General features: G+C 33.9%; 6 protein-coding genes and 1 long non-coding RNA gene across 10 annotated transcripts; all 7 read right to left on the bottom strand.

Annotated features, from left to right (window-relative positions):
• Positions 1 to 4,948: 4,948 nt before the first annotated feature.
• Positions 4,949 to 7,184, bottom strand: LOC110693069. Of its 2 annotated transcripts, XR_002505550.1 has the most exons (7): positions 6,790 to 7,184; positions 6,546 to 6,632; positions 6,404 to 6,465; positions 5,976 to 6,101; positions 5,703 to 5,794; positions 5,293 to 5,365; positions 4,949 to 5,178 (listed from the first exon to the last, which is right to left on the bottom strand). It is a non-coding gene; the product is annotated as an uncharacterized LOC110693069 (long non-coding RNA). The 2 variants fall into 2 exon arrangements; XR_002505551.1 differs by lacking the exon at positions 6,404 to 6,465 and having other exon boundaries at positions 6,790 to 7,183.
• A 108-nt stretch (positions 7,185 to 7,292) lies between these two features.
• On the bottom strand, positions 7,293 to 8,847 carry LOC110693054 (jasmonate-induced protein homolog). 2 transcript variants are annotated; one of them, XM_021870183.1, is made up of 3 exons: positions 8,732 to 8,847; positions 7,939 to 8,332; positions 7,293 to 7,699 (listed from the first exon to the last, which is right to left on the bottom strand). In XM_021870183.1, the coding sequence occupies exons 2-3, from the start codon at positions 8,314 to 8,316 to the stop codon at positions 7,532 to 7,534; spliced, it is 546 nt and encodes a 181-aa protein (XP_021725875.1). In that variant the 5' UTR covers positions 8,317 to 8,332; positions 8,732 to 8,847; the 3' UTR covers positions 7,293 to 7,531. The 2 variants fall into 2 exon arrangements, with proteins under 2 accessions (XP_021725875.1, XP_021725883.1); XM_021870191.1 differs by having other exon boundaries at positions 7,939 to 8,328; positions 8,732 to 8,814.
• Positions 8,848 to 10,278: 1,431 nt separating this feature from the next.
• LOC110693046 (jasmonate-induced protein homolog) lies at positions 10,279 to 11,479 on the bottom strand. The gene is made up of 3 exons (XM_021870172.1): positions 11,356 to 11,479; positions 10,778 to 11,153; positions 10,279 to 10,678 (listed from the first exon to the last, which is right to left on the bottom strand). The coding sequence occupies exons 2-3, from the start codon at positions 11,138 to 11,140 to the stop codon at positions 10,517 to 10,519; spliced, it is 525 nt and encodes a 174-aa protein (XP_021725864.1). The 5' UTR covers positions 11,141 to 11,153; positions 11,356 to 11,479; the 3' UTR covers positions 10,279 to 10,516.
• Positions 11,480 to 14,795: 3,316 nt separating this feature from the next.
• Positions 14,796 to 16,027, bottom strand: LOC110693031 (jasmonate-induced protein homolog). Of its 2 annotated transcripts, none has more exons than XM_021870152.1 (3): positions 15,927 to 16,027; positions 15,282 to 15,673; positions 14,796 to 15,160 (listed from the first exon to the last, which is right to left on the bottom strand). In XM_021870152.1, exons 2-3 carry the CDS (start codon positions 15,657 to 15,659, stop codon positions 14,999 to 15,001), a joined length of 540 nt encoding a protein of 179 aa, XP_021725844.1. In that variant the 5' UTR covers positions 15,660 to 15,673; positions 15,927 to 16,027; the 3' UTR covers positions 14,796 to 14,998. The 2 variants fall into 2 exon arrangements, with proteins under 2 accessions (XP_021725844.1, XP_021725852.1); XM_021870160.1 differs by having other exon boundaries at positions 15,938 to 15,983.
• A 1,552-nt stretch (positions 16,028 to 17,579) lies between these two features.
• Positions 17,580 to 18,570, bottom strand: LOC110693023. Its single transcript, XM_021870140.1, has 2 exons — positions 18,180 to 18,570; positions 17,580 to 17,864 (listed from the first exon to the last, which is right to left on the bottom strand). Exons 1-2 carry the CDS (start codon positions 18,564 to 18,566, stop codon positions 17,703 to 17,705), a joined length of 549 nt encoding a protein of 182 aa, XP_021725832.1. The 5' UTR covers positions 18,567 to 18,570; the 3' UTR covers positions 17,580 to 17,702.
• Positions 18,571 to 20,055: 1,485 nt separating this feature from the next.
• Positions 20,056 to 21,691, bottom strand: LOC110693015 (cytochrome P450 704C1-like). The gene is made up of 3 exons (XM_021870128.1): positions 21,027 to 21,691; positions 20,624 to 20,914; positions 20,056 to 20,541 (listed from the first exon to the last, which is right to left on the bottom strand). The coding sequence occupies exons 1-3, from the start codon at positions 21,036 to 21,038 to the stop codon at positions 20,074 to 20,076; spliced, it is 771 nt and encodes a 256-aa protein (XP_021725820.1). The 5' UTR covers positions 21,039 to 21,691; the 3' UTR covers positions 20,056 to 20,073.
• Positions 21,692 to 23,377: 1,686 nt separating this feature from the next.
• On the bottom strand, positions 23,378 to 24,438 carry LOC110693234 (probable carboxylesterase 1). Its single transcript, XM_021870382.1, has one exon. It carries the CDS (start codon positions 24,436 to 24,438, stop codon positions 23,440 to 23,442), a length of 999 nt encoding a protein of 332 aa, XP_021726074.1. The 3' UTR covers positions 23,378 to 23,439.
• Positions 24,439 to 24,722: the final 284 nt, after the last annotated feature.

Genomic DNA, 24,722 nt, shown 5'->3' with positions numbered 1-24,722 from the left:
AACATCTCGGCAATTTTTATTTCTGGGCCAAAAAAGGTCAAAAAATTCCAAAATTGAAGGCTATTATCAACGTTTTTTAAGGAAGTTTTGACGTTTCGGGTTCCGGAGGAGAAAAATCTGGACACCCTAGGGGATACATTTTAGGGTCATATAATGACTTTTGGAACCATATATGTCAAATATATGTTGTCATAAATGTCCGTGGTAGGCTTGAGTTCACGAAATCGGTGCAAATTTTGAACAAGCAAATTGAACGTTTTAAGGCAAATTAGATAGTTTCACGCACACAATTGGACACCCGGAGGGTATGGGGGACCATGGTAAATATCTCAACAAATTTTTTTTTCCGGGAAAAAAAAGGTCAAAATATTTCAAAATTAAAGGCTATTATCCACGATTTTGAGGAATTTTTGACGTTACGGGGTCAAATGGAGAAAAGTCTTGAGACCCTAGAGGATACATTTTAGGAACATTTAATGACGTTTGGAACCATAGATAACCATTATATGTTTTCATAAATGTCTGTGGTAGGCTTGATTTCACGAAATCGGTGAATGTTTAGAACAGGCTAATTGAGCGTTTTAAGGCAAATTAGATGGTTCCACCCACCCAATTGGACTCCCGGAGAGTATTGGGGACCAAGGTAAACTTCTCGGCAATTTTTATTTTTGAGCAAATAAAGGTCAAAAAAATTCAAAATTGAAGGCCATAATCCATGCATTTTGAGGAATTTTTGACGTTACGGGGTCTGGTGGCGAAAAATCTTGAGTCTCTAGAGGATACAGTTTAGGGTAATACAATGAAGTTTGGAGCCATATATAACCATTATATGTTGTTATAAATGTCCGTGGAAGGCTTGAGTTTACGAAATCGGTGCAAGTTTCGAATGGACAAATTGAGTGTTATAAGGTAAATTAGATGGTTCTACCCACCAATTTGACTCCCGTAGGATATTAGGTATCATGGTAAACATCTCGGAATTTTTTTTTATGGGCAAAAAAAGGTCAAAAAATTTCAAAATTGAAGGCTATTATCCACGTTTTTTGAGGAATTTTTGACGTTACGGGTTCCGGTGGAGAAAAATCTTGAGACCCTAGGGGATACAATTTAGGGTGATATAATGACGTTTGGAACCATATATGTCCATTATATGTTGTCATAAATGTCCGTGGTAGGCTTGAGTTCACGAAATCGGTGCAAATTTCGAAAGGGCAAATTGAGCGTTTTAAGGCAAATTATATGGTTTATTTCACCTACACAATTGGACCCTCGGAGGGTATTAGGAACCATGGTAAACATCTCAGCAAATTTTATTTCCGGGCAGAAAAGGTCAAAATATTTCAAAATTAAAGTTTATTATCCACGCTTTTTTAGGAATTTTTTACGTTACGGGGTCCAGTGGAGAAAAGTCTTGAGACCCTACTGGATACATTTTAGGGTCATTTAATGACGTTTGGAACCATAGATAACCATTATATGTTTTCATAAATGTCCATGATAGAATTGAACTCACGAAATCGGTGAATGTTTAGAACAGGCTAATTGAGCGTTTTATGGCCAATTAGATGGTTCCACCCACCCAATTGGACTCTCGGAGAGTATTGGGGACCATGTTAAATTTCTCGGAAATTTTTATTTTCGAGAAAATAAAGGTAAAAAAATTTCAAAATTTAAAGGCTATCCACGCATTTTGAGGAATTTTTGACGTTACGGGGTTCGGTGGCGAAAAATCTTAAGTCCCTAGAGGATACAGTTTAGGGTAATACAATGACGTTTGGAGCCATATATAACATTATATGTTGTTATAAATGTTTGTGGTAGGCTTGAGTTTAAGAAATCGTTGCAAGTTTCGAATGGACAAATTGAGTGTTATAAGTTAAATTAGATGGTTCCACCCACCCAATTTGACTTTAGTAGGGTATTAGGTATCATGGTAAACATCTCATCAATTTTTATTTATTGGCAAAAAAAGGTCAAAAAATTCCAAATTGAAGGCTATTATCCACGTTTTTTGAGGAATATTTGACGTTACTGGTTCCAGTGGAGAAAAATCTTGAGACCCTAGGGGATAGATTTTAGGGTGATATAATGACGTTTGGAACCATATATGTCCATTACATGTTGTCATAAATGTCCGTGGTAGGCTTGAGTTCACGAAATCAGTACGAATTTCGAACGGGCAAATAGAGCGTTTTAAGGCAAATTAGATGGTTTTACTAACTCAATTGGACTCCTGGTGGGTATTAGGGACCGTGGTAAACATCTCGGCAAATTTATTTCCTGACAAAAAAAGGTCAAAATATTTCAAAAAATTGAAGGCTATTATCCACGCTTTTTGAGGAATTTTTGACGTTACGGGGTCCAGTGGAGAAAAGTCTTGAGACCCTAGAGGAAACATTTTAGGGTCATTTAATGAAGTTTGGAGCCATAGATAACCATGATACGTTTTCATAAATATCTGTGATAGGCTTGAATTCACGAAATTGGTGAATGTTTAGAACAAGCTAATTGAGCGTTTTAAGGCAAATTAGATGGTTCCACCTACCCAATTGGACTCCCGGAGGGTATTGAGTGCCATGGTAAACTTCTCGGCAATTTTTATTTTTGGACAAATAAAGGTAAAAAAATTTCAAAATTGAAGGCTATTATCCACGCATTTTGAGGAATTTTTGACGTTACGGGGTCCGATGGAGAAATGTCTTGAGACCCTAGAGGATACAGTTTAGGGTAATATAATGACGTTGGAGTCATATATAACCATTAGATGTTGTTATACATGTCTGTGCAGTGCGTGGTAGGCTTGAGTTTACGAAATCGGTTCAAGTTTTAAATGGACAAATTGAGTGTTATAAGGAAAATTAGATGGTTCCACCCACTCAATTTGACTCCCGTAGGGTTATAGGTACCATGGTAAACATCTCGGAAATTTTTATTTCTGGGCCAAAAAAGGAAAAAAAAATCCAAAATTGAAGGCTATTATCCACGTTTTTTAAGGAATTTTTAACGTTACAGGTTCCGATGGAGAAAAATCTTGAGACCCTAGGGAATACATTTTAGGGTGATATAATGAAGTTTGGAACCATATATGTCCATTATATGTTGTCATAAATGTCCGTGGTAGGCTTGAGTTCCAGAAATCGGTGTAAATTTCGAACAGGCAAATTGAGCGTTTTAAGGCAAATTAGATGGTTTCACCCACACAATTGGACTCTTGGAGGGAATTAGGGACCATGGTAAACATCTCAGAAAATTCTACGGGCAAAAAAAGGTCAAAATATTTCAAAATTGAAGGCTATTATCCACGCTTTTTGAGGAATTTTGACGTTACGGGTTCCAGTGGAGAAAAGTCTTGAGACCCTAGAGGATACATTTTAGGGTAATGTAATGATGTATGGAGCCATATATAACCATTATATATATGTTGTTATAAGTATCCGTGGTAGGCTTGAGTTCACGAAATCGGTGCAAATTTTGAACAGGCAAATTGAGTATTTTAAGACAAATTAGATGGTTCTTCCCACACAATTGGACTCCCGGAGGGTATTAGGGACCATGGTAAACATTTCGGCAAATTTTATTTCCGGGTAAAAAAATGTCAAAATATTCCAAAATTGAAGGCTATTATCCACGCTTTTTAAGGAATTTTTGACGTTACGGGGTTCGGTGGAGAAAAGTGTTGAGACCCTAGAGGATACACTTTAGGGTCATATAATGACGTTTGGAACCATAGATAGTCTTTTATGTTTTCATAAATGTTCGTGGTAGGCTTGAGTTTACGAAATCGGTGCAAGTTTCGAACAGGCTAATTAAGCGTTTTAAGGCAAATTAGATATATGGTTCCACCCACCCAATTGGACCCCCGGAGGATATTGGGGACCATGGTAAACTTCTCGGCAAATTTTATTTTCAGGCAAAAAAAAGGTCAAAATATTCCAAAATTGAAGGCTATTATCCATGCTTTTTGAGGAAATTTTGACGTTATGGGACCCGGTTACGAAAAGTCTTGAGATCCTAGGGAATACATTTTATGGTCATATAATGACATTTGGAACCACATATGACCATTATATGTTGTCATAAATGTCTGTGATAGGCTTGAGTTCACCAAATGGCCTCTTAGTACACAATTATAAATTTGCACCAAGGTTAGGGATTGGGCTTTGCAGGCGTTAGCTTAGTAATGTCTGTCCAACATGATTTTATGTGACACGTGTGATCAATTTTTTTTTTTTTTCCGTATGTAAAGAAAACCACAATAGCAGTGATGTTACTGATGTAAATAGCACTACAAGAAATAAGATCAAAGAAGGCAACTTTAATCGCCCTCTTAGAGCCAAATTTTGCCTTCTTAGGCAAAGAGGGCGACTTTTAAATCGCCCTAAAGTCGCCCTCTTAGCATCATTGTATTAGCTTCGGAGGGCAATTTAGATGTTTCGCCCTCTTTGTATGAGATCTAAGAGGGCGAAAAATTTTGCCCTCTTTGACTGATTCAAGCAGGGCAACTAGTTTTATCGCCCTATGAAATCAACTCAAACAGGGCACCTTAGTCGTCCTCTTTGTCCATTATCAAGAAGGGCAAAGCAAAAAATCGCCCTGTTTGTTGTTTTTTTTACAAAAAAAAAAATAGTTCTCTAGTACAGGGCATATGATAATAGTAAAAAAAAAGTAATATAATAAATTATATAATTATGTAATCAACATTATTTATTAGCAAAAAGTATATTACAAGAGAATGTCTTTACAAGAAAAATATATATATAAAAAAAATAGAAAAAAAAAATGCTACTTGTACAACAAACATAATTAAACTAACATAATGCACAACTACAATATAATTTTTTACCAATTGGTTGTTGGTGTAGTGGTGATTGAGACTACACTTGGTAGGGAGGACCCGTGTTCGATCCCCCGCAACAACAATCGGGAGGGGACTGGAACCTAACCACCCAGAACTGATCCCCCAATCCGGATTAGCCCAAAGGGTGAACCGGATGGAACACCAAAAAAAAAAAAAAAAACAATATAATTTTTACTCCATCGCTAGTGAAGCTGAAAATTATTGTTTGAGTGTCCTTGGACTTGTCTTCACCTATCTTCCACATTAGAGTTGCAATTAATCATCAGAATTCAGTTTTACTCTTCAATTCAATTATTCCAGTAATGTTGTTACTCCATTTTCTGAAGGAATCAAAGAATCAAAAGTTTAACAGAAGAGGGTAAATAGTGAAAGAAAAAAATAAAAATGTTATAGGTTATTAATACATACAAAAGCATCAGAAATTCAGAACTGACCTTGCCCAACAAGTATTGCAGAATTGATGTCTACAAAGTAATCTGTTCAAAGTTATCCCACATACAAAGTAATCTGTCCAACAAAACTCAAGCTTAGCTCATAGGAGGTTTTCAACAATGAAAAAATTACTGACTCCCGGAAATGTTAACACACTTATGCAACACATAATCAAGCTTGCCAAGGAAAGATATGTAAGAATATGATGATCAGATCATTCTATCAGGAACCTAATTAAGCCTATTAAAGATATGAAATGTTTCTGCATTATAATAATTAATTTTAATGCTAATCTGTGGAATAATTCCTCAATCAGTAGTTACTTAGCTTGTTCACTGTGTAATCTTTGAAGCAAAACAAGTAGGAATAGATGAATAGAGTTGCATATTGGGACTTTTCACTGTGTAAGTACCTCTTGGAGTAGCTTTGCGGCATAGATTGCAGTTAATGGTGTTTGTTCAGCACTCTTCCAAACAATTGTATACCTGCTAAGGTAGGCGCAACCTTCCACACAAACATGAATTAGAGAAATTCAATGGGAAATTCCACACAAACTAAAGACACTTCATCTCATTAGATAAACACACATTGGTAAATTAGACCTTCGGGAATAGGAAAAAAAAAAAAAAAAAAAAAAAAAAAAAAAAGAGGCAATGCTAACACCTTAGCCTGTTTCAACACTCACCTGCATAATATCTCATTAGACGAACACACATTGGTAATTCGGCTTTAGCACCTTGCTCATATGGCTTGCCATTGTCCCAAGTCGATCTCAAGGGAAGCTATCTCATCAGTATGCTACTCAATGACTCTAGAGCAGTTGAACATATAACACTTTAGCCAGTTCAGAAATTGCAATTTACACACATCAATTTTCAAATTCCAACACCAAAATTAACAAAGAAATATGATGCTTAAAATTTGAATTTTTAAACTCAACCAAACTAATAGAAAATTGGTCATTCATAACCAATTTGTTGTATAAATGCAGATTCACAATTATTAAAAAATAATAATAATAATGCAGCTGAACAAATCTCAGATTATAGACATGTATAATGAAAAAAATAAACAATAATTAATTAAAAAAACAACAAATTATTCAAATAATACCATAATTTAGCGACTTGACTAAAGAATTTGATCAACGAACCAAACTAATTGTGCTTCAAACCCTAAATTAAATATAATGAGACAATTAATTAGCAGTAAATCCTAGATTGTGAAATTGAAATTTGAGAATTTAATACATTACCTAAGAAGGTGCTTCAATAGAGGAAATTGCTTCAGCGGAGGAAAAAGCTCAGAGGCTGCTTCAATGGAGGAGAAAGCTCAGAACTCGCTGCAATCACGACAATCGAAAGCTAAACTCCATAAATTTCGCATGATATGCAACAAATTTCGAATCCTAACAACAATTTATAAAAATTCGAACAAATTAACTAGTTGTAAACCCTAGACTTTGAAATTGATATATTCGATAATTTAAGAAATACTACCTGATAAACTGATTTGATGGAGGAGCTACTTCAATTGGAGGAGAAAGCTCAGAAGCTGCTTCAATGGAGAAGAAAGCTTGAAAATCGCTTTAATGGAGAAGAAAGCTCAAAATCCGCTTCAATGGAGAATACGAATGAAATATGTTTTATATTTTGAGGAGAGAGAAACATTTTACAATTTTATATTTTTGGGTTTGTCTTACTCCGTAGTGTTTTACTGAGTACTCGTCTAGTCGTCTTTGTTATTTGTGCGAGAAAGGAGCCAAAAAAGACAAATTTTTACAATTCGCCCTTGTTGTTTGATCAAAGAGAGCAAATTTACTTTTATCGCCCTTATTGATCAAATATAAGACAACGACTTGTTTTTCGCCCTCTTTGATAACAATGAAATAGGGCGAGTTACGTATGCCCTGCTTGATAGTTTATAAGGAGGCAAAATTCAAATTGCCCTCTTTGCCAAAATAAAGTCGCCCTCCTTGAACTATTTTCTTGTAGTGTAGCCATTAAACGCAAGGGGTAACACTATACTTTGTATTCATTATTGTATTATTAATAAAGCAAGAACATTATTATGTATAATAGCACAAGTGCGTACCACGTTTGTCTACATAACGAGAGGACTTTCTTGTGAATTACAAAAGCTTTATTTATGTATTAAAATGTCTGCTTGCTTAATTAGCTTCGTGACCTTAGGAGCATGCATATCCAGGATATCCTACACATGCAATTCGTTTTTAGGAGGCTAATTAATGAACCATGCAACCACAATACGAGCATCACCATTGATTGCTGCGTGAGCTTTGCCTCCTAAAACTGGGTCTTCGTACAAACTTGACTCTCCAGATGCATCTAGTTTCACTTCAATTACATTCCAATCGACATCTCCTATTGGCTCGGCTTCTGCATAAACCTGTAAACAATATTTTTTTGTAAAAAAAATCGAAGGGTTACTTTTTTTAATTTGCAAGTAACGTGCGTGACTTAAGAAATACATATACTCCCTCCGTTACATATTACTCACAACAAAGGGGTATTATTTGTGAGACATAAAATATTCCTTTGTTGCGAGTGGTATGTAACAGAGGGGTAGAATATAGATGATAATAATTGACAAATTTTAAGTACAGAGAATAAATTGTTCATCTGTACCTTGTTATTAGAATAATCAAACGCAATGAGCCATTTCCGTGCAGTGGAGTCATCACCATCAGCATAAACCACGCCCCCTTTAGACCCTTGTGGAAGAGGGCCTTGGTGCTTGAACTCGATTGGATGTTTCTGACGCGGAATAAATTGGGGGTAGCTCAGTACTGGATTTCCAGACCAGTTGTGTTGATCATGTAGTCGCAAAGTTACAGGGTCCTTGTGTCGATTTGAAATGTAACCAGAAGAAACAACCTCCTCCTTAGCACTAACCTTGGGCTCCAAAGCTGCTTTATCCCTTGCAGCTTTAATCAGCTCCTCGAAAATAGCCTTTTCCTCATCGCTAAGCAATGCTGTCGAGACTTGTTGGGTTGCAGCGGCCATGCTTTTCTTAGCCTGTCTATCATTACAGGTTTAAAATAGTATTATGGCTTTGGTTTAATCAAGTTTAGTATATATGCTACATACACTCTACTTGCTGCTTATAGTATATTGAAGTAATATTAAGAAAATTAGTCCATATGTCATTGAGACCGTAGATGTGTTCAATATTTATAAAGAATTGTAAAATAGATGAGATTTGAACACGTGATATTCTTGTCATGCTGGGTAAGCACATGTCAAATATTTAATTCAACCAAGTCAATGGTCAGGAATTTGGAATTTATTTTGGATGCATTTCATCTCACAGTTTAGGGATTTGAAGGACCCCAAATCATCTCATGATTCCATTTTAAAACAATTGGATACACAAGAGTAATTAACCGTGAACTACTAGGAAGAAGAGTTATGTACTTACCTGAACTTTAGTTATGTAGAAAATATGTCGGAAGCTACACTGTCTAATAGTGATATTGATCAATCATTCAATCTATCGCGGGTTTATTTATAGTCGGGTGTCAATAGAAAGATTGATTAAAAAAGACATAAAACTAACTATTATTTTTGCTAAAAGATACAATAATGGAGAATTTGTTCTAGTTAAAAAGATGGTTCACGGGGGTCACCATGAAACAATGGGAAATTCTACATAATCCAATGATAGATACTTTGTTCTTAATCAATTGCAATATACTCGGTAAGTCGGTATTTTTATTTTCAGGGGCTTTATGTCAATGTCAAATTTGATTCGAATGAGTACATATGTAGTTTAGTCATATTGGTTATATCAAATTGTTATATTTTATACTAATATGCAATTAAGAATATTTATGGTAAAAGTTATACATTGGCAAACGTGTGCATTAAATTTTCCAAAATTTAATAATGTAGTTGTTTAGTAAGTAAATAAATATCCATCCATTAGCAAAGAAATCCTTCAATTTTAAACCTAAACCCTAATTTTAATGAAGAACCCTAATCCCCAAATTAAAAACCCTAACTCAAATATTGGGGGAATTTAAAATTACAACTAAATATAAACCCTTACCCCTAAATTTCACATTATTTACAAACGTAATTGATGATTTAAAATTGTAATCAATTTTAAATTTTTTGGTAGCTTAACCTGAGTATAGATTTCACACAATATTTTAGGGTCTGTTCTGTTTACCTTATTTTCACTTATTTCAGGTTTAATAATTCAGATAAGTTCAGTTAAGGAAAAATACGTTCTGGAAAGGGTTGTCCAAGTTCAAATTAATTGTTGCTAAAACAAGTTTTTGATAAGGTTCAATAAGTTTAGATAAGTTTAGGCCATATAAGTTTAAATAAGTTCATATAAGTAAAAAAAATCAAGTGATGAATAGAACCCTGTGTTTCAAGTTAATTGAAATAGATTCCTATTAATTGCAACACTTATTTTATTGGTAAAGGCCTTCATTATATTGATACATATTAAGCATTCAAGTGTATTGTTGCGATTAATCGAATATGGAAGGAGCAAATATTTAGTGTTACCAAACTTTTTAAGTTTTTATGATAGTTTCTTTTTTGAAAAATTAAATGGTACTCCGTAAATATTTCAAAAAGGCATATAAATACAAAAAGGGCATTATTCGCACTGGTTAAGCGGTCCAAATAACTTTTTTTTAAAATTATTCTAGGCATTATTCGCACCAGTTCGTTAACCAGTGCTAATAACTATTAATAATCAGGCTTATTAACATCCCTCAAATCCAAACCAGTTCAAAGTCGGTGCGAAAAACCAGTTTTGAACCGGTGCACATTTCTCTTTTTCTACCAGTAAAGGTAAGTTTGTACTATATATTCATTTTCTTCTCTTTCCTTGTTTCAGCTACTACTTTTTTTTTTCTTGCTAATAACGAGCGCCACCAAGCGTTAGATAATTAATTGATATATTTTTTAAAATAATACAGTATTAAATTTAAAATGCATGTCAAAATCAGACATCGATCAATGTAACTTATATTAGAAAGCACAAGATAATGTACTACACTTAAGTCAATAACATTACATTTCTTAGCACAAATATGCCGGCATAACAAGAAGACTTTTTTTTATTGTGAATAATTACTACGGAGTAGTAACTTATTATAACATGCCTACTTGCAGCACGACCTTAAACCGGAGTTCATACATCCCAACACATTACAACTCTTTAGCAAGCTATTCGTAGCGTAGGCTAATTAGAGAACCATGCAACTACAATATCACCGTTGTTTCCGGCTTCAGCTCTGCCTCCGAAAACTGGATCCACTGAAACACTTGAATTTCCGGATGCATCAAGTCTAACTTCAATAACATTCCAATCAACTGGTCCTATTGGCCCAGCTTCTACGTAAACCTGTTAATCATTTTATTTGATTTTTAGTAATTGATACAAATATATTTTTATGTATCAAGAAACAGAGAAAGTATACATATATATAATCTACATATGTACCTTCTTTTTTAAAAGGTCAAAAGCCACGAGCCACTTCCGTGTAGTGGAGTCTACACCATCAGCGTAAACTACACCTCCCTTGGACCCTTCTGGAAGAGGTCCATGGTGCTTGAATTCAATGGGATCTTGGCTAACTACAATAGTTTGGGGGTAGCTCGGCACTGGATTTCCAGACCAGTTATGTTGATCAAGTATCTGCAAAGATACATTGTTCTTGTGACGATTTACGATGAAACCATGAGTAATAACTTCATCTTTAGCATCCAAAACTTTTTTGTCCTTCGATGCTGCTGTTAGCTGCTCGAAAGTAGCCTTGTTCTCGTCACTAAGCACTGCTGCCGGGACTTGTTGGGTTGCAGCCATTTTTTTTCTTAGCCTGTTCAACAACAAGAGTACGTAAATACCACTTCCTCCCTCTCAAATTCAAAATTTTACACGATAAATATTTTTCTTAGTTCGCTGTAGTCTTGATATATGATCAAATTCAAAATTTTACACGATAAATATTTTAGCATACCATACCATACCATTCTTATTTTTTAAATAAAAATGAAATATTAGAAGGAAGAGTTACTTACCGAGTTACCGTTACTTTGACACACGTAATGTAGAAAATATGTTACAAGCTACAAATATATAAATATAATAGCTAATTAAAATGGACAATGATCAACTACTTATATAAAGGGCATCAAAGTAAGAAGAAAATGTTTTAAAAAGAGAAGATAGAAAAGTTGAAAATTCGTTTTTGATCAAAGACATGCACTAATGGCGAATTCATTCTAGATATAAAGAAGGTTCTTGAGCGCACAATAATATTATACTAGTAATTAGTGAGGGAGCTCTAGTTAATCTCCGAGATTAACATTCCAAGTTAATCTCCTCTCACAATTTTATACATTTATTTTCATGCCACTTTACTATTTCACTTTTATTATTTAAAAAATAAAAAGTAAAATAATATATTGTGAGAGGAGATTAATTTTTCATGTCAATTTCAGAGTTTAATTTAACTTGAATTCTCTCTTAATTAATAGGGAAATTTTGTATGATTCTACATTGGTTAATATACCAACCTAACCTTGGTTTAATGGAAAAAAGAGCACAATTTATTAACATTCATTTGAGGTAGATTTAACCGTTGAAGCTAAGGTTACATTAGTTCAATCCTCAATAAGGGCTTTTAGGACAGAGGATTCCTTTTCCCCTACTCTCCTAGAGTTTTAATCCGCTAACCTAATTCAGGTCGACGCGACTTATGCGAGGGATTATGGTCTTATAGGTTTGGAGTCTGGTAAGGTAGACCTTTCATCAATAATGGATACGGAGTTATATCAAAATAAACAGATAAAAAATTATGTACTTCGATGACCAAAATAATGCGCTTGAGTTCTATAAGATGACAAATCATATTTCCTCTGACACCTCAATTCTTTTATAATTAACACGGTTTGACTTATGATATTATTCATAAATTTTACTTTGACTAGTTTTTATAAATTATAGTTACGGAGTATGATAAAATTTAATTATGATGTATGGTTGTATAAAGGGTTTTGTTAGAATTATTTCAATGTATATTTTCATAATATCAAAACTTATATAATTTATACATTTATAATTGGATGTATTAATCATTGGCTAATTAGAAAATCAATCACTAGTGCCACTACACCAAAATCTAGTATAAGAAATGCAAGATATAAAACGGTTAGCTTTGATGACCGTTCTCTAAAACTATATAGAACGTATATGTCTTACAACCGTTTTATAAGTAAAAGAATATAGAACTGTTACCTATCTAACCGTTCATCATTGTTTTCACACATTAAAAAAATTATTGAATTAAAAATAATTAAAAAGATGGAGAACGGTCCTCTTTTGAAACCGTTGAATATAGTAATTATATTGCCACCCATTTTGGCCATTGATAATTATTCCTTTTTATTTAAATTTTTGTATTTGAATCAGTTTTAATTCCAGCAACGAGCAATTACTTTTTAAAAAGATAAAATTAAACAAACCACCCAAAAACCTATCCCTTCATGTATCAATGTATGCTCACCTTCAATCGCCGCCTCTTATTTTCTGGATATTTTTTTTTGTTTGCTCATTCAACAAATCACATGAATCTTAACCTCTTTCATTAGATATATCACCACTCTATCCCCTATTATCACCGAGATGCAATCAAGTAGAGATGTTGAAGAGAAAAGAAAACAATATATGCGGTAGTAATGTGCCTCGTTATCAATCGGGGAATTTCAAGTACAATTAACCCATTAATTAGCTTTTGTATTGAATTTTGTATGTCAAATGTTTCAATTTAGAACCTAATTTTGTTAGTTAGAGTAATCTTCCATTTGATTGTTTGTTTGATTAATCAGGGATTTCATCATTCATGTGTTTAATTGGTTGATTTTGCTGTGTTCTGCGGTAACTTGATGTGCGGAATCAAAAAGCGTTGAAGTTGAGAAAGATAATTGCAATTTGCCACTAATTACTATGCATAAGAGCAACGAAACTCGGTAATCAATTTTTTTTCTTTTTATATTGATTATTAGATAGTTGAATATCATTATTTTGCTGTATATTTCTCCTATCTGCATTTTAATTCCAATATATCCAATTCATGTATTACATTTTAGTGATTATTAGTACCGTACTATGTGTATGTATCGCACTTTTCTTTTAATTGATTGCGAATTCCTTTGTGTAGTATTTTATACTTCGTATAAGTGAGTTTTATTTCTTCAAATTTGAGATTAATATTCTTGATTGAAATGGTTTTTTTTTTCTTAGAAATTAATTCTAATCATATATTTAGTTTGAATTTTCACTTATACAATTTTGTAATTTGCTTTGCAGTTTTACGAGTATAAAAAAAAAAAAAAAGAAAAAAAAAAGTACTAGAACAGTTAAGAAGAATGGAAGATTTTTTTATTATTATTTTTTTTTTTTTTTTTTCTTATCTTTGTTGTTCTTGTTATAGTAAATGATGAATTTCTTGCAGTTATTAGTTTGCAAAATATAATTGTACGGTCTTTGGAATATTTTTTTTCCAATTTTAAATTTGATCTCATTGTATTTACTTTTTTTTTTCCAATTTTGAATTCGATCTCATTGTATTTACTTTTTGAATTTTATCCTTTTTTTTTTTCAATTTACCTTTTGAATTTTATCCTAAAAATATATGAAGTAGCTGTAAATCTGTGGAAAAGATTCTCAATTAAGTAATTCATTATTAATTTTTTTTAATAATATATGAGGAATAGAGGATTGTTATGTTACATAACAGCTCTCTTAATATCAAGGAAAACAGAACGGTTAAGTAGGATAACCGTTGTTTATTCCTTCTTTCTTTATTGATTTTAGGAAGATAAAAGAGAACGGTTGTTCCTAAGAACCGTTCTCTATTATTCAACATATAAAACGTCTCTTAGACCCGTTCTCTAAACTTTATACATCGCTTAGCAGAAGAACGGCTGTAAGGAGTTCTATAAAGCCTCTTTTAACCGTTCTCTAATCCCTTTTTTGTAGTAGTGTGCCTTCCTGCATATTGCAATATAATAATTATCCTCTATTTATCTTTATTAGAGCATTTCCATCCATGATATTAAGGACATGTTCACTTCAGCTTAATTTCAGTTCAGTTCAGTTCAACTCCAATCAATTCAGTTTAGTTCGGCTCCTAATTTCCTCTCTCATAAAATATTCATTTCAGCCCAGTTCAGTTCATTTCAGCTCCAAACAGTTCAACTCAACTCAGTTCAATAAATGTGAACAAGCCTTAATTTATACCATAGGATGAAATTTTTGGCAAAATCAATATATACCATGCATGTAATTAACTCTGCCTATATGGTATATATAAAATCGTGTTATGCCATGGTATGAATGTAGTTTAATTAAAACTAATCCAACATTCTTCTTCCAAAAAAAAAAAAAAAAAAAACCTAATCCAACGTAATCCAAAATTACAATACTATTTCTTATAGATTAATGAAAATTTTTATTATTTGACTCACAATATTATATTAGGACAAAGAAACAGTAAATTTACATTTCATATTCATGGCACAATTATATTTGTATTGCATAACAAGAGGACTTTATTACGAATTACTAGTAATTTAAGTAGTTTATTATAAACTGCCTAATTGTAGCTTGACTTTAAGCTTGAGCTCCTCCGATCCCATGCAACAACTTTTTATAAGCAAGTTAATTGTAGAACATTGCAAAGACATTCTTGCCGTCGTTTGATCCACTAGCTTTGCCTCCGAAAATTGAGTCCTCATAAGTGCTACGGTCTTCGGACGCATCAAGTTTGACTTCGACTACATTCCAATCGGTTGGTCCAATTGGCCCAGCTTCTACATAAACCTGTAAACAATTTTAAATTTTAGTTTGAGTCATAAGAGTTGGGTTGAGTCTTTTGTATAAAGTTAGGTATGTTTTATTACAGGTTGAAAGACCGTCCTTAAAAGTGTTATAATAATGTTACCTTCTTTTTCAAAAGGTCAAAAGCCAAAAGCCATTTTCGCGGAGGAAAACTTTTTTGGTCAGCATAAACCACTCCTCCCTTAGACCCTTGTGGAAGAGGCCCTTTGTGCTTGAATTCAACGGGATGCATCTGAATTATAATAGACGAGGGGAAGCTCGGCACCGGATTTCCATACCAATTATGTTGATCATATAAATGCATAGTTAAATTGTTCTTTTGACGGTTTACAATTAAACCGCGAGTAACAGCTTCCTCCTGGTCATCAGCTTTTGGCTCCAATGCTGCTTTCTCCCTTGCCACCGCCATCATCTCCTCGAAAGTAGCATTATTATCATCACTAAGCACTGCTGCTGGGACGACTTCCTGGGTTGCGGCCATGTCTTTTTCTTATCCTGCCCAACAATCGAATCGAATTAGATGCATGAAAACACACAAATGTACATAGTATAACATAAATCCAACAAAATTAAAACGTGCATTATAATGGCTTTCCAATTTAGATTAGTTGTGATTGTCTGATAATAATATGGTGATTAAAGATAGAATATGTATATAAACTACCATTCTTAATAATTAAAATAAAATTAAAAAGGAAAAGGATCGAAAGAAAGATCAGGATGGAGGGGAAGAGTTACTCTCACTCACAGTGAACGTACAGCAATGTATAAATTATGTTTCAAGCAAGTTACAAATCAACAATGCCTTAAAGGATATAGATCAACTGCATATTTATAGAAGGGGATCAACAATTGTTTATTGTGGGAAAATACAAGTTAATCTGCCAGATAAACGAATTTTTGTTAATCTGATGGCATTTTTGTAAATATATTGAAAAAACAGGGTCATTTATTCAGTACTTTTGGTAAGTTGTCCAAATACTGTTTGCTTTTTACTTATACTATTTGGTGAGGAAATTACACATGTACCCCTTAACTAGTACATGAAAAGACATATATACCCCTTCACTGCTACTTAAAAAGACAATTATACCCCCAGATAATATTTTGTTTATCTAGGGAATTGACTGGGTATCCCTCGTTTATTATTCAATAGAAAAAAATATTAAAAAATTGATATTATAGACATTAAAATTAACTACTCTAGAAAGACTTTAAAAAATACAAAGTAATATTTGTCTTTTATAAGATACGGAGTAGTATAATATCAAATCAAAATTGATACAAAGTAATTGATGATAAATCAAAATTTAAATTGATGAACTCAATATGGTTTTTTTTTCACCTTATTCCAATAATAGTCATTTAAAATAATTTATGTTCAATAAGTTCAACAAAAATAAGTTTAATTTAATCAATAAAAGTAATTTTAGTTCTAGTAAAATGATTTAATTTCAATTAATATAAACCTTACTTCAGCAAAAGTAAGTGAAAAGAAATAAAATTAATACTCTGTATAATTTTAGAATAGACGACATTAAGTAATTTAAGGAAATCTCTTTTAAAAATAGTAATTTGAGAATAAAACGTGTTAAAAAGAGAAGATAGCAAAGCAAATAATTCATTTTGGTCAAAAGCACGCAATAAGCTGATAATGGCGAATTCATTCTAGATATAAAGATAGTCCATGGCCCATTATGGGGCACAAGCACACAATAATAGGGCAATTTTGTATGATACAATATTACATATTCAGAAATTCATAAATTAACAATTTGTAAATGTTTGAATTAAAGGTTAATTGAATTTAAGTTCTTAGACAATTCACATAGACTATAGAGTATAAGTTGTTAAACAATTCTACTCGCTTTTGAAATTAAATGCCAAGTTATTTTTGAACATTTTAAGTTGCTTTTTTAACTCATAACAAGTTATTGAATTGAAGTTACTTTTTTAAAATCATAACAAGTTATTGAAAATATTTTAGTTTTTAGTGAATAAACAACTCATAATTGTTACATTTTTACCTTTTTCTACGAAATTATTAAAATTCTATACACTAACAGACTCGAATAATATTATGCCGACTTCAAGCATGCAACGATTCAAAGGAAGTCCACTAACTTCTTGCAAGATTTGCTAATTATCCTAAAGTATCTTGTTCGTTCGAAGATATTAATAATAGTATAAAATATACATTGTAAAGCGTAAAAATGTTAGTGTTACAAGTAAAAAGGAGTGGTGGCGGAAGTATTACGTGAGATATTGAATTTAATTAATACCCAAAGCCAATTATTTAAGGATAATAACATTCATTAAATCCCCTAAAAAAACATTCATAAAATAACAAGGAAATGTAACATTATTACAGTACAATTTTATTTATAACACAAATATGCATCACAATTAAGAAGACTTTATTATGAATTACTAGTAGCTTATTATAAAATGCCTAATTACAGCGTGACCTTAGGCTTGAGCTAGTCCATACAACAACTTTTTAACAAGGTTTTCATATCAAATCCTAATTAGAGAACACTGCAAAGACAATATCAACGTCGTTTCTTGCTTCAGCTTTGCTCCCAAAAACTGGGTCCTCGTAAAATTTATGATCTCCAAATGCTTGAAGTTTGACTTCGACTACATTCCAATCAACGGGTCCTATTGGCCCAGCTTCTACGTAAACCTGAAGACGATTTTGATTTTTCATTTTGGGGACGGCTATTTTGAGATCATATTATCAAAGTAATTCATAAAGAGCAGAGAAACATATATAAATTATGATCGAATATACAATCGTGCATTACTCGGGATCTACCTACAATAAGTAACAACCTGGTAATATTTTCACTCATTTCAAACAATCAAAGTTTTTGATGAATTATGATAAGTTAATACGATTGTTAATAAATTGATTAATTTTTTACTAAGGAATTGTCTTATAATTTAAAGTGTTGAGCAAGATTAAAACTTGTGCATATGGTATATATATATATACTACCTTCTGTTTTAAAAGGTCAAAAGCTACGAGCCATTTTCGAGCAGTGGAGTCGACACCATCAACATAGACCACCCCTCCCCTGGACCTTTGTGGAAGAGGCCCTTGGTGCTTGAATGGAATCGGTGGATCTAGATGCTGATATACAACAACCTCGGGGTAGCTCGGAACCGGCTTTCCGGACCAGTTATGTTGATCATATAACTTCAAAGGGGCAAACTTCCTATGATGATTTACAATGACACCGCGAGTAACAGCTTCTTCACGTGCATCAACCTTTGGTTCCAAAGCTGCTATCTCCCTTCCAGCCGCTATCAGCTCCTCGAAAGTAGCCTGCTTTTTCTCATCACCAACCATTGCTGCAGCCGGGACTCCATGGGTTGCAGCCATGTCTTTTTTTCTAGGCTCTACTGCCCAACAACATAGGGATAATTTACTGAAGAATTATCTTCGTTAACTTTTAGTTGCAACTTTGGGCTATTATTTGTGAGGTATAAAATATTCCAAACTTACAACTAAAAGTTAACGGAGGTAGTATAAGAAATATACTTCCTCCGTTCTGTTAATATTGCAACAAGGAGGAAATTACGCATCCCAAAACACATTTTATATGCTAAATATCTATAATTATGTAAGAGTAAAAATTATAAAAAATTGATATTGTGAAAGTATTTTATGAGACGAATCCAACAAGATCCCACTTGACTATATTTTGTTTAACGAATAACTCATATTATATGGTCAAACAAGAGTGATGAATAGTGCAAAAAGTCTATCGTTGCAATATTAATAGAACAGAGGAAGTATAGTTCTAGAACACACATTTAATTAACCTGAAATAAATCAAATAAAATTTAAACTTACATGACCATGATTTACTGTAATTGACTGCTTGCACCAATTGTGAGCAATCTTGTGGTATGACTAGGGGTGTACAAAAACTGGACCGGACCTGAAACCGGACCTGAACCGACCTGATCCGGACCGGACCTGACCCGGACCTGTTGATTCAGGTCCGGTCCCGGTCCTTAAAAATCAAGGTTCCCGGTTCCGGTCCGGACCCGGTCTAAACCCGGGGTTTTCAGGTCCGGACCTGAAACCCGGAAAAATTGTTTTTTTTTTAAAAAAAAAAAAAAATAATAAAATAAAATAAAATAATGCTGCTGCTTCCTGCTTGACAGCTTGAGGCCTTGAGTGACGCTTGAATTCTCCTTCATTTCATTCTAACCCTAACAAACACAGGCTGTCTCCACTCTCCCCCTCTCCCTCACGCAGACACGCAGTCACGCAAGTCTCAGCCGAGTCAGCCCAACGCGGCAACGCCCACCGCCGACACCTCCTGCCTTCCTCACTCTCTCAGGCGAAGCCCAGGCGCCCACCGACCACCGCATGAGACAGCTACTGCGCGATTTTCCATTTCTCCGGTAAGTTATTTTTTTTTTTAATGTAAATCTAAATTATCTAATTATGTTTGGGTATTTTGTATTCGAAATAATGAATTAAGTGTTAGAATTTATATGTTTATTCATGTTTCAATTGCTTATAATGATTATTTGATATTTGCATGTTGAATTTCTTTTTTTTACTTCAATGTTTTCGAATTTATGTTTTTTCTTTTTTGGTTTATTTTCGAATTTCTTTCGAATTTATGTTTTTTTTTTGGTTTTTTTTAGTTTAAAGTTTAGGGTTTTAGGGTTTAATGTTTATCTTCGAATTTATTTATTTTTATGTTTTGGTAATGGGATTGTAGCAGAGGACAATTAGTTTTTCATCATGATTGCATTGTTTATTTTTGTCAAGTACCTGAATTTCTTAGACTCCTTTTGGTTGGACTTTGAAATTAGAGAAAATGCAATTATTTTGATTTCAAAATTAGAAATTGAGAGAAAGGTAGAAATTAGCTTGGTTGATATATGATAAGTTGGAATGTGCCTCTGAAATTGACATAAACTTCAGCAAGTAACGTGTAACACAAAAGAGAAAAATAAAAAGGAAGAGAACAAACAATGAGATTATGAGAGCAATGAAATTTTCTGACTGGAACTGCTGGATAGAGTCTGAGAGTTTCTGTCAATGCAGCATGTAAATACTGCATTCTTTCAAGTGATTCTTCTGTCAAACTAGCAGCAAGTTCTGAAAATTTTCCAACTCCTTCCATTTTCGTAATTTTCCTTACTTCTTCAGCAACCTTTTCCTGTATATTCTGGTGTTTACAAAGCATGTAAACAAACCATGAAAGTGTAACTGCTGTTGTGTCTTTACCCGCAATTACAAAGCTCAAGATTATATCTCTCAGATACTTCAAATCAGTGTCGCTCTGCTCCAGGAACCTTGACAAGATATCATCCTTTTTCATCTGCATTTCCTACAAATTCACACAGAAAGAATGCATTAATCTCCTCAGTAAACCGATATGATTACAGACTTCTAAGTTATGATTCACTTACTGAGACATTGCTTTGTGAACTTTTCATTAGTTCCACTTTGTTACTGATTAATTTGTAAACAAAATCATCAACAGTTTTGACACTTCTCTTAAGTTTAGCCTCTGCGCCAATGTTGAGAAATTTCTTGATAGGCCAAAAGATGTCTACATATCGTAACATGGTTGAAGCACTAGCATCATCAAAAGCCTGGCCAAATTTCTTCCCTTCTTCATTTGAGCCACACATACTGTCTAGATCAACTCCAAATGCAACTTTGAAAATAGAATCTAACGTTGACTTCATAAACAAGTCCTATAGAAAGCCATTTCAAGTTAGTTCGTTACTCCAAAGTCTCCAAAAGTACATAGCTCATCTTATCAGTAAAACACTTTTGTCCAATACAACCAGTAAAACACCATCTTACCTGAATATCCATAATTTGGGTGGAGTGTCACGGAAGGCGGCTAGGGGTGGGGCTGCCAATGAAGCTGGTTGTGTACTTGTGTTGTGTTGTGTGGGCAGTGGTGGATCTGGGTATTGACATAAATTTCAGAAAGTTGGTTGTGTTGTGTTGTGTTGTGTTGTGTGGGCAATGCCTCTCTCATTTTTTTCTTAACATAAATTTCAGAAAGTTGAAAGTATTTCTAATGTGTATTGATATTTCTAATGTGTATATATGGACACTTTTTAAGCTAACTTATACTTTAAAATTTGTGTTTATTCCTGCTAGGCTGCTAAAAGTATGGACTCAGATTATTAAGATTAAATAAGTTGGCTAACCTGTGTGTAGTTCAGGGGTTCTTATTTTTGTTTTTATTCTTGCAGGGAGTGAAGGAAGTCAAGGAACCACGGATTCTTATTCTTGCAATGTAAGTTATGTGATTCTTAATCGCATGGCACGTGACATACTAGCCATCCCATTGTCGACCGTTGCATCGGAATCTGCTTTTAGTACGGGAGGTCGTACTCTAGATCCATTTCGGAGTTCTTTAACTCCTAAGGTAATGCATCGTTATCTTTTTATTTTATAAAATCAAGTTTGTTTATATCTTAATATGACTTTGTTTATACATATTTGTGTAATATTTTTGTATTGAAGATGGTTCAAGCGTTACTTTGCACACAAGATTGGCTTAGAGCTAAGGAAGTGCCAATTGTTGATGTGGAAGAAAATTTGAAAGAGTTAGAGGAAATAGAGAAAGGTAGTAATAATTTTATGTATTTGAAATTTTGTTACACCAAATTTATTATTTCATTGTTATCAATCATTAATATATTCTATATTGTATTTTATTTAGAGGTGCAACGTGGTGAATCTAACGATGTAGACGATGAAGTTGTTTTCGTGGACTCATTAGTGTGAATCACGCGATCAAAGGGAAAACAACTCGTTGGAGAATTTATGTATTCCTAGTACTTGAGAGTTGAGAGTTGAGACTTAAGAGAATTTATGTAATTTTATGAGTTTTCGTGGACTTATTTGTATTTTCGGTGGACTCATTTGTATTTTTGGTGTTTGAGAATCGGGACTTTATAGACTTTATGTAGTTTTGTAATTGATAATTTTGGTTTGTATGTAATTATTAAATTATGCAACAGGTCTAAAAATCACAAAACAGGTCCATATGCAGGTCCATATGCAGGTCCAACAGGTTTTGTATTAAAAAAAAAAAAAAACGAAAAAGACACAAAACAGGTCCATTCAGGTCCAAACCCGGACCGGACCTGATTTTTCAGGTCTGGCCCGGAACCGGACCTGTTAATTCAGGTCCGGTCCCCGGTCCTCATAATTACCCAATTCAGGTCCCCGGTCCAAACAGGTCCGGTCCAGGTCCGGTCCGGTTTTGGACCGGTGTACACCCCTAGGTATGACCGTATGAATATAATGTATAATCTACTTAGGTGAAGATATAATGGTACGGTCTTGTCATAAAATTGTAAAGCAATAAAGCATAGGAATTAGAGAAACAGTATGCTGATTGGGTCAGTAAGGGAATTTTGGCCCAACAAGGGAACATTATATGGGCCTTAGTTGAAAGAGAGATGCCTTCAAGGAGAACCAGACGAGAGTCCAGGTTTCTTCATCATCTTATGAATCAAAAGAGACCAGAATTTGTCCACTTATTTATTCCTCATCTAAGAGATACAAATGCAAGATTCTTGATGAATTGAATTTATCTATCTTGTAAATGTAGACAATTACAAAATATCATGTATTTAATATACAAATTTACATAACAAATTTGCATAGCAACGTACTCGGTTGTACAATGTACAATGTATATTCATGTGAACATCCATACAATTGGTATATGAAATCGAATTGATATAATGATATTCTATAACTTCCAACTTGTAAGTTGAAACCCAAAAAACTCTCATATTAAAAGAGAAGGACTTTCACTAAACAGCAAATAATAATTTCATAAAATTATTAGTAATAAAAAAAATGTTGGCTAATGTAAGAGAAAAGAAAGTGATTAATACATATTTTCCAATGATGAATTTGATGGATGGAGTTGTTTAGTAAGGTTGACGTTAAGGAACTTAAACAAAGGCAAAGGAAGAAATTAGAAGGTTCTCAAGTTATTATTTTTCCTTCCTTCTAAACTAGAAAATTGTAACAATTAATAAAAAAAATGGAGGAAGTATTATTTTCTGGCTCATTCCTTCCAAATTATTTTCTAGTTAACGAACAAAACATTGATCACTTTAAGAAAGGTAGGTATATGCTGACATCATTAAGAGAGGAAGGATTGTCGGAGAAAGAAGGGGCAGCTTATACACACACTCACAATATATAGGATCGAATTAGATGTGAATGAAATGAAGGAAGATTAGAGACAAGAATGGAGGTGAGAATTTAGTTGCTTAATATCCTTAACATCATTATTACGATGATGTATGAAGGAAGTTATCCGTCGCATATTAGCAATAGCCTCAGGATCATCAAGTTTGTATAAATGAAAACAATGATTCTTATTTTTGTTCACCACAATCTCCACCATTCCTTTCCATCCACTTTTAATCAAATTCTCCACATACCTTTTCCCGGCAACATTCATAGGGTCATTCTCCGCCACCAACACCAACACCCTCCCACACCCGAGCCTACCCAAATCCTCTAGGGTAGGCTTCAATCTACGGTCATTAGGCCCTTCGTTTGTAGGACACATATACAACCACATTTCCTCGTCCCTCCCTCCTATCCCAAAATAAGGATGACCTAAAATCATCCCCTCTACCCTTACACTTTCTCCAAGTTTCCTCGTGGGCCCCACACGAGCTAGGACCGTGTGACTAATATTTCCTCCGGCGGAATCTCCACCTACAAATACCCGTTGAAGATCGGCGTGGTGGTTGATCCAAGGATCAGGCCCACACCCCTTTTCATGGGCCGCCACCCACTGAAGGGCGGCCCATGAATCTTCGTAACATGCAGGGAGAGCACGTGTAGGGAAAAGGTTGTACTCAACTGAGACAACAATTATGTTAGCTTCAAATGAAAGATTACTAACGTAGCGTGTGTATACCTTGGAGGAGGCGGACTCCATGCAAAATCCACCTCCATGTATATAGAGGAGAAGTGGGAGTTTGTTACACGTATTAATGGTCGTAGTTGTGCACTCGACTCGTGGTAAGAAGATCCGAGTAGAGACTTCCGGAGAAATTTGTACGTCTTTTATTTTGACGCCGGTGGCAAGGTCGTCTAAGGGAGGGACTTTTTGTCCCGTGGCGTCGGGAAATCTTAGTACGAAGCGGCCATCTTTGAAGACGTTGAAGAGGACAGACTTGAAGACCACCTTATCACAGTAATTGTTGTTGCTGGAATCCATTGCTAAGCTTGTGTATTATTTTTGAGCTTTGCAAGGAGGTGATGAGAAGTGTAAGGAAGGGTGAACATGTATTATTTATATTGATTATTGAGCAATTATATATTAGGTAACCACCCTGAACTGATCCCCGAATCTGAATTAGCCCAAAGGGTGAACCGGATGGAACACCAACATGTGCACGTTACCTTAATTAAATAACATACACAATGATACATGTACTCGGTATGTAATTAATTTGTCAGTTTATTTAGTTATTTACAATCATTTAATTGATATATCAAGAA

This window comes from Chenopodium quinoa, unplaced genomic scaffold, assembly GCF_001683475.1.
Source record: "Chenopodium quinoa cultivar QQ74 unplaced genomic scaffold, ASM168347v1, whole genome shotgun sequence".
Taxonomy (NCBI): domain Eukaryota; kingdom Viridiplantae; phylum Streptophyta; class Magnoliopsida; order Caryophyllales; family Amaranthaceae; genus Chenopodium; species Chenopodium quinoa.
Note: the sequence above shows the minus strand (reverse complement) of the source record. Positions and strands in the feature narration are given on the sequence as shown.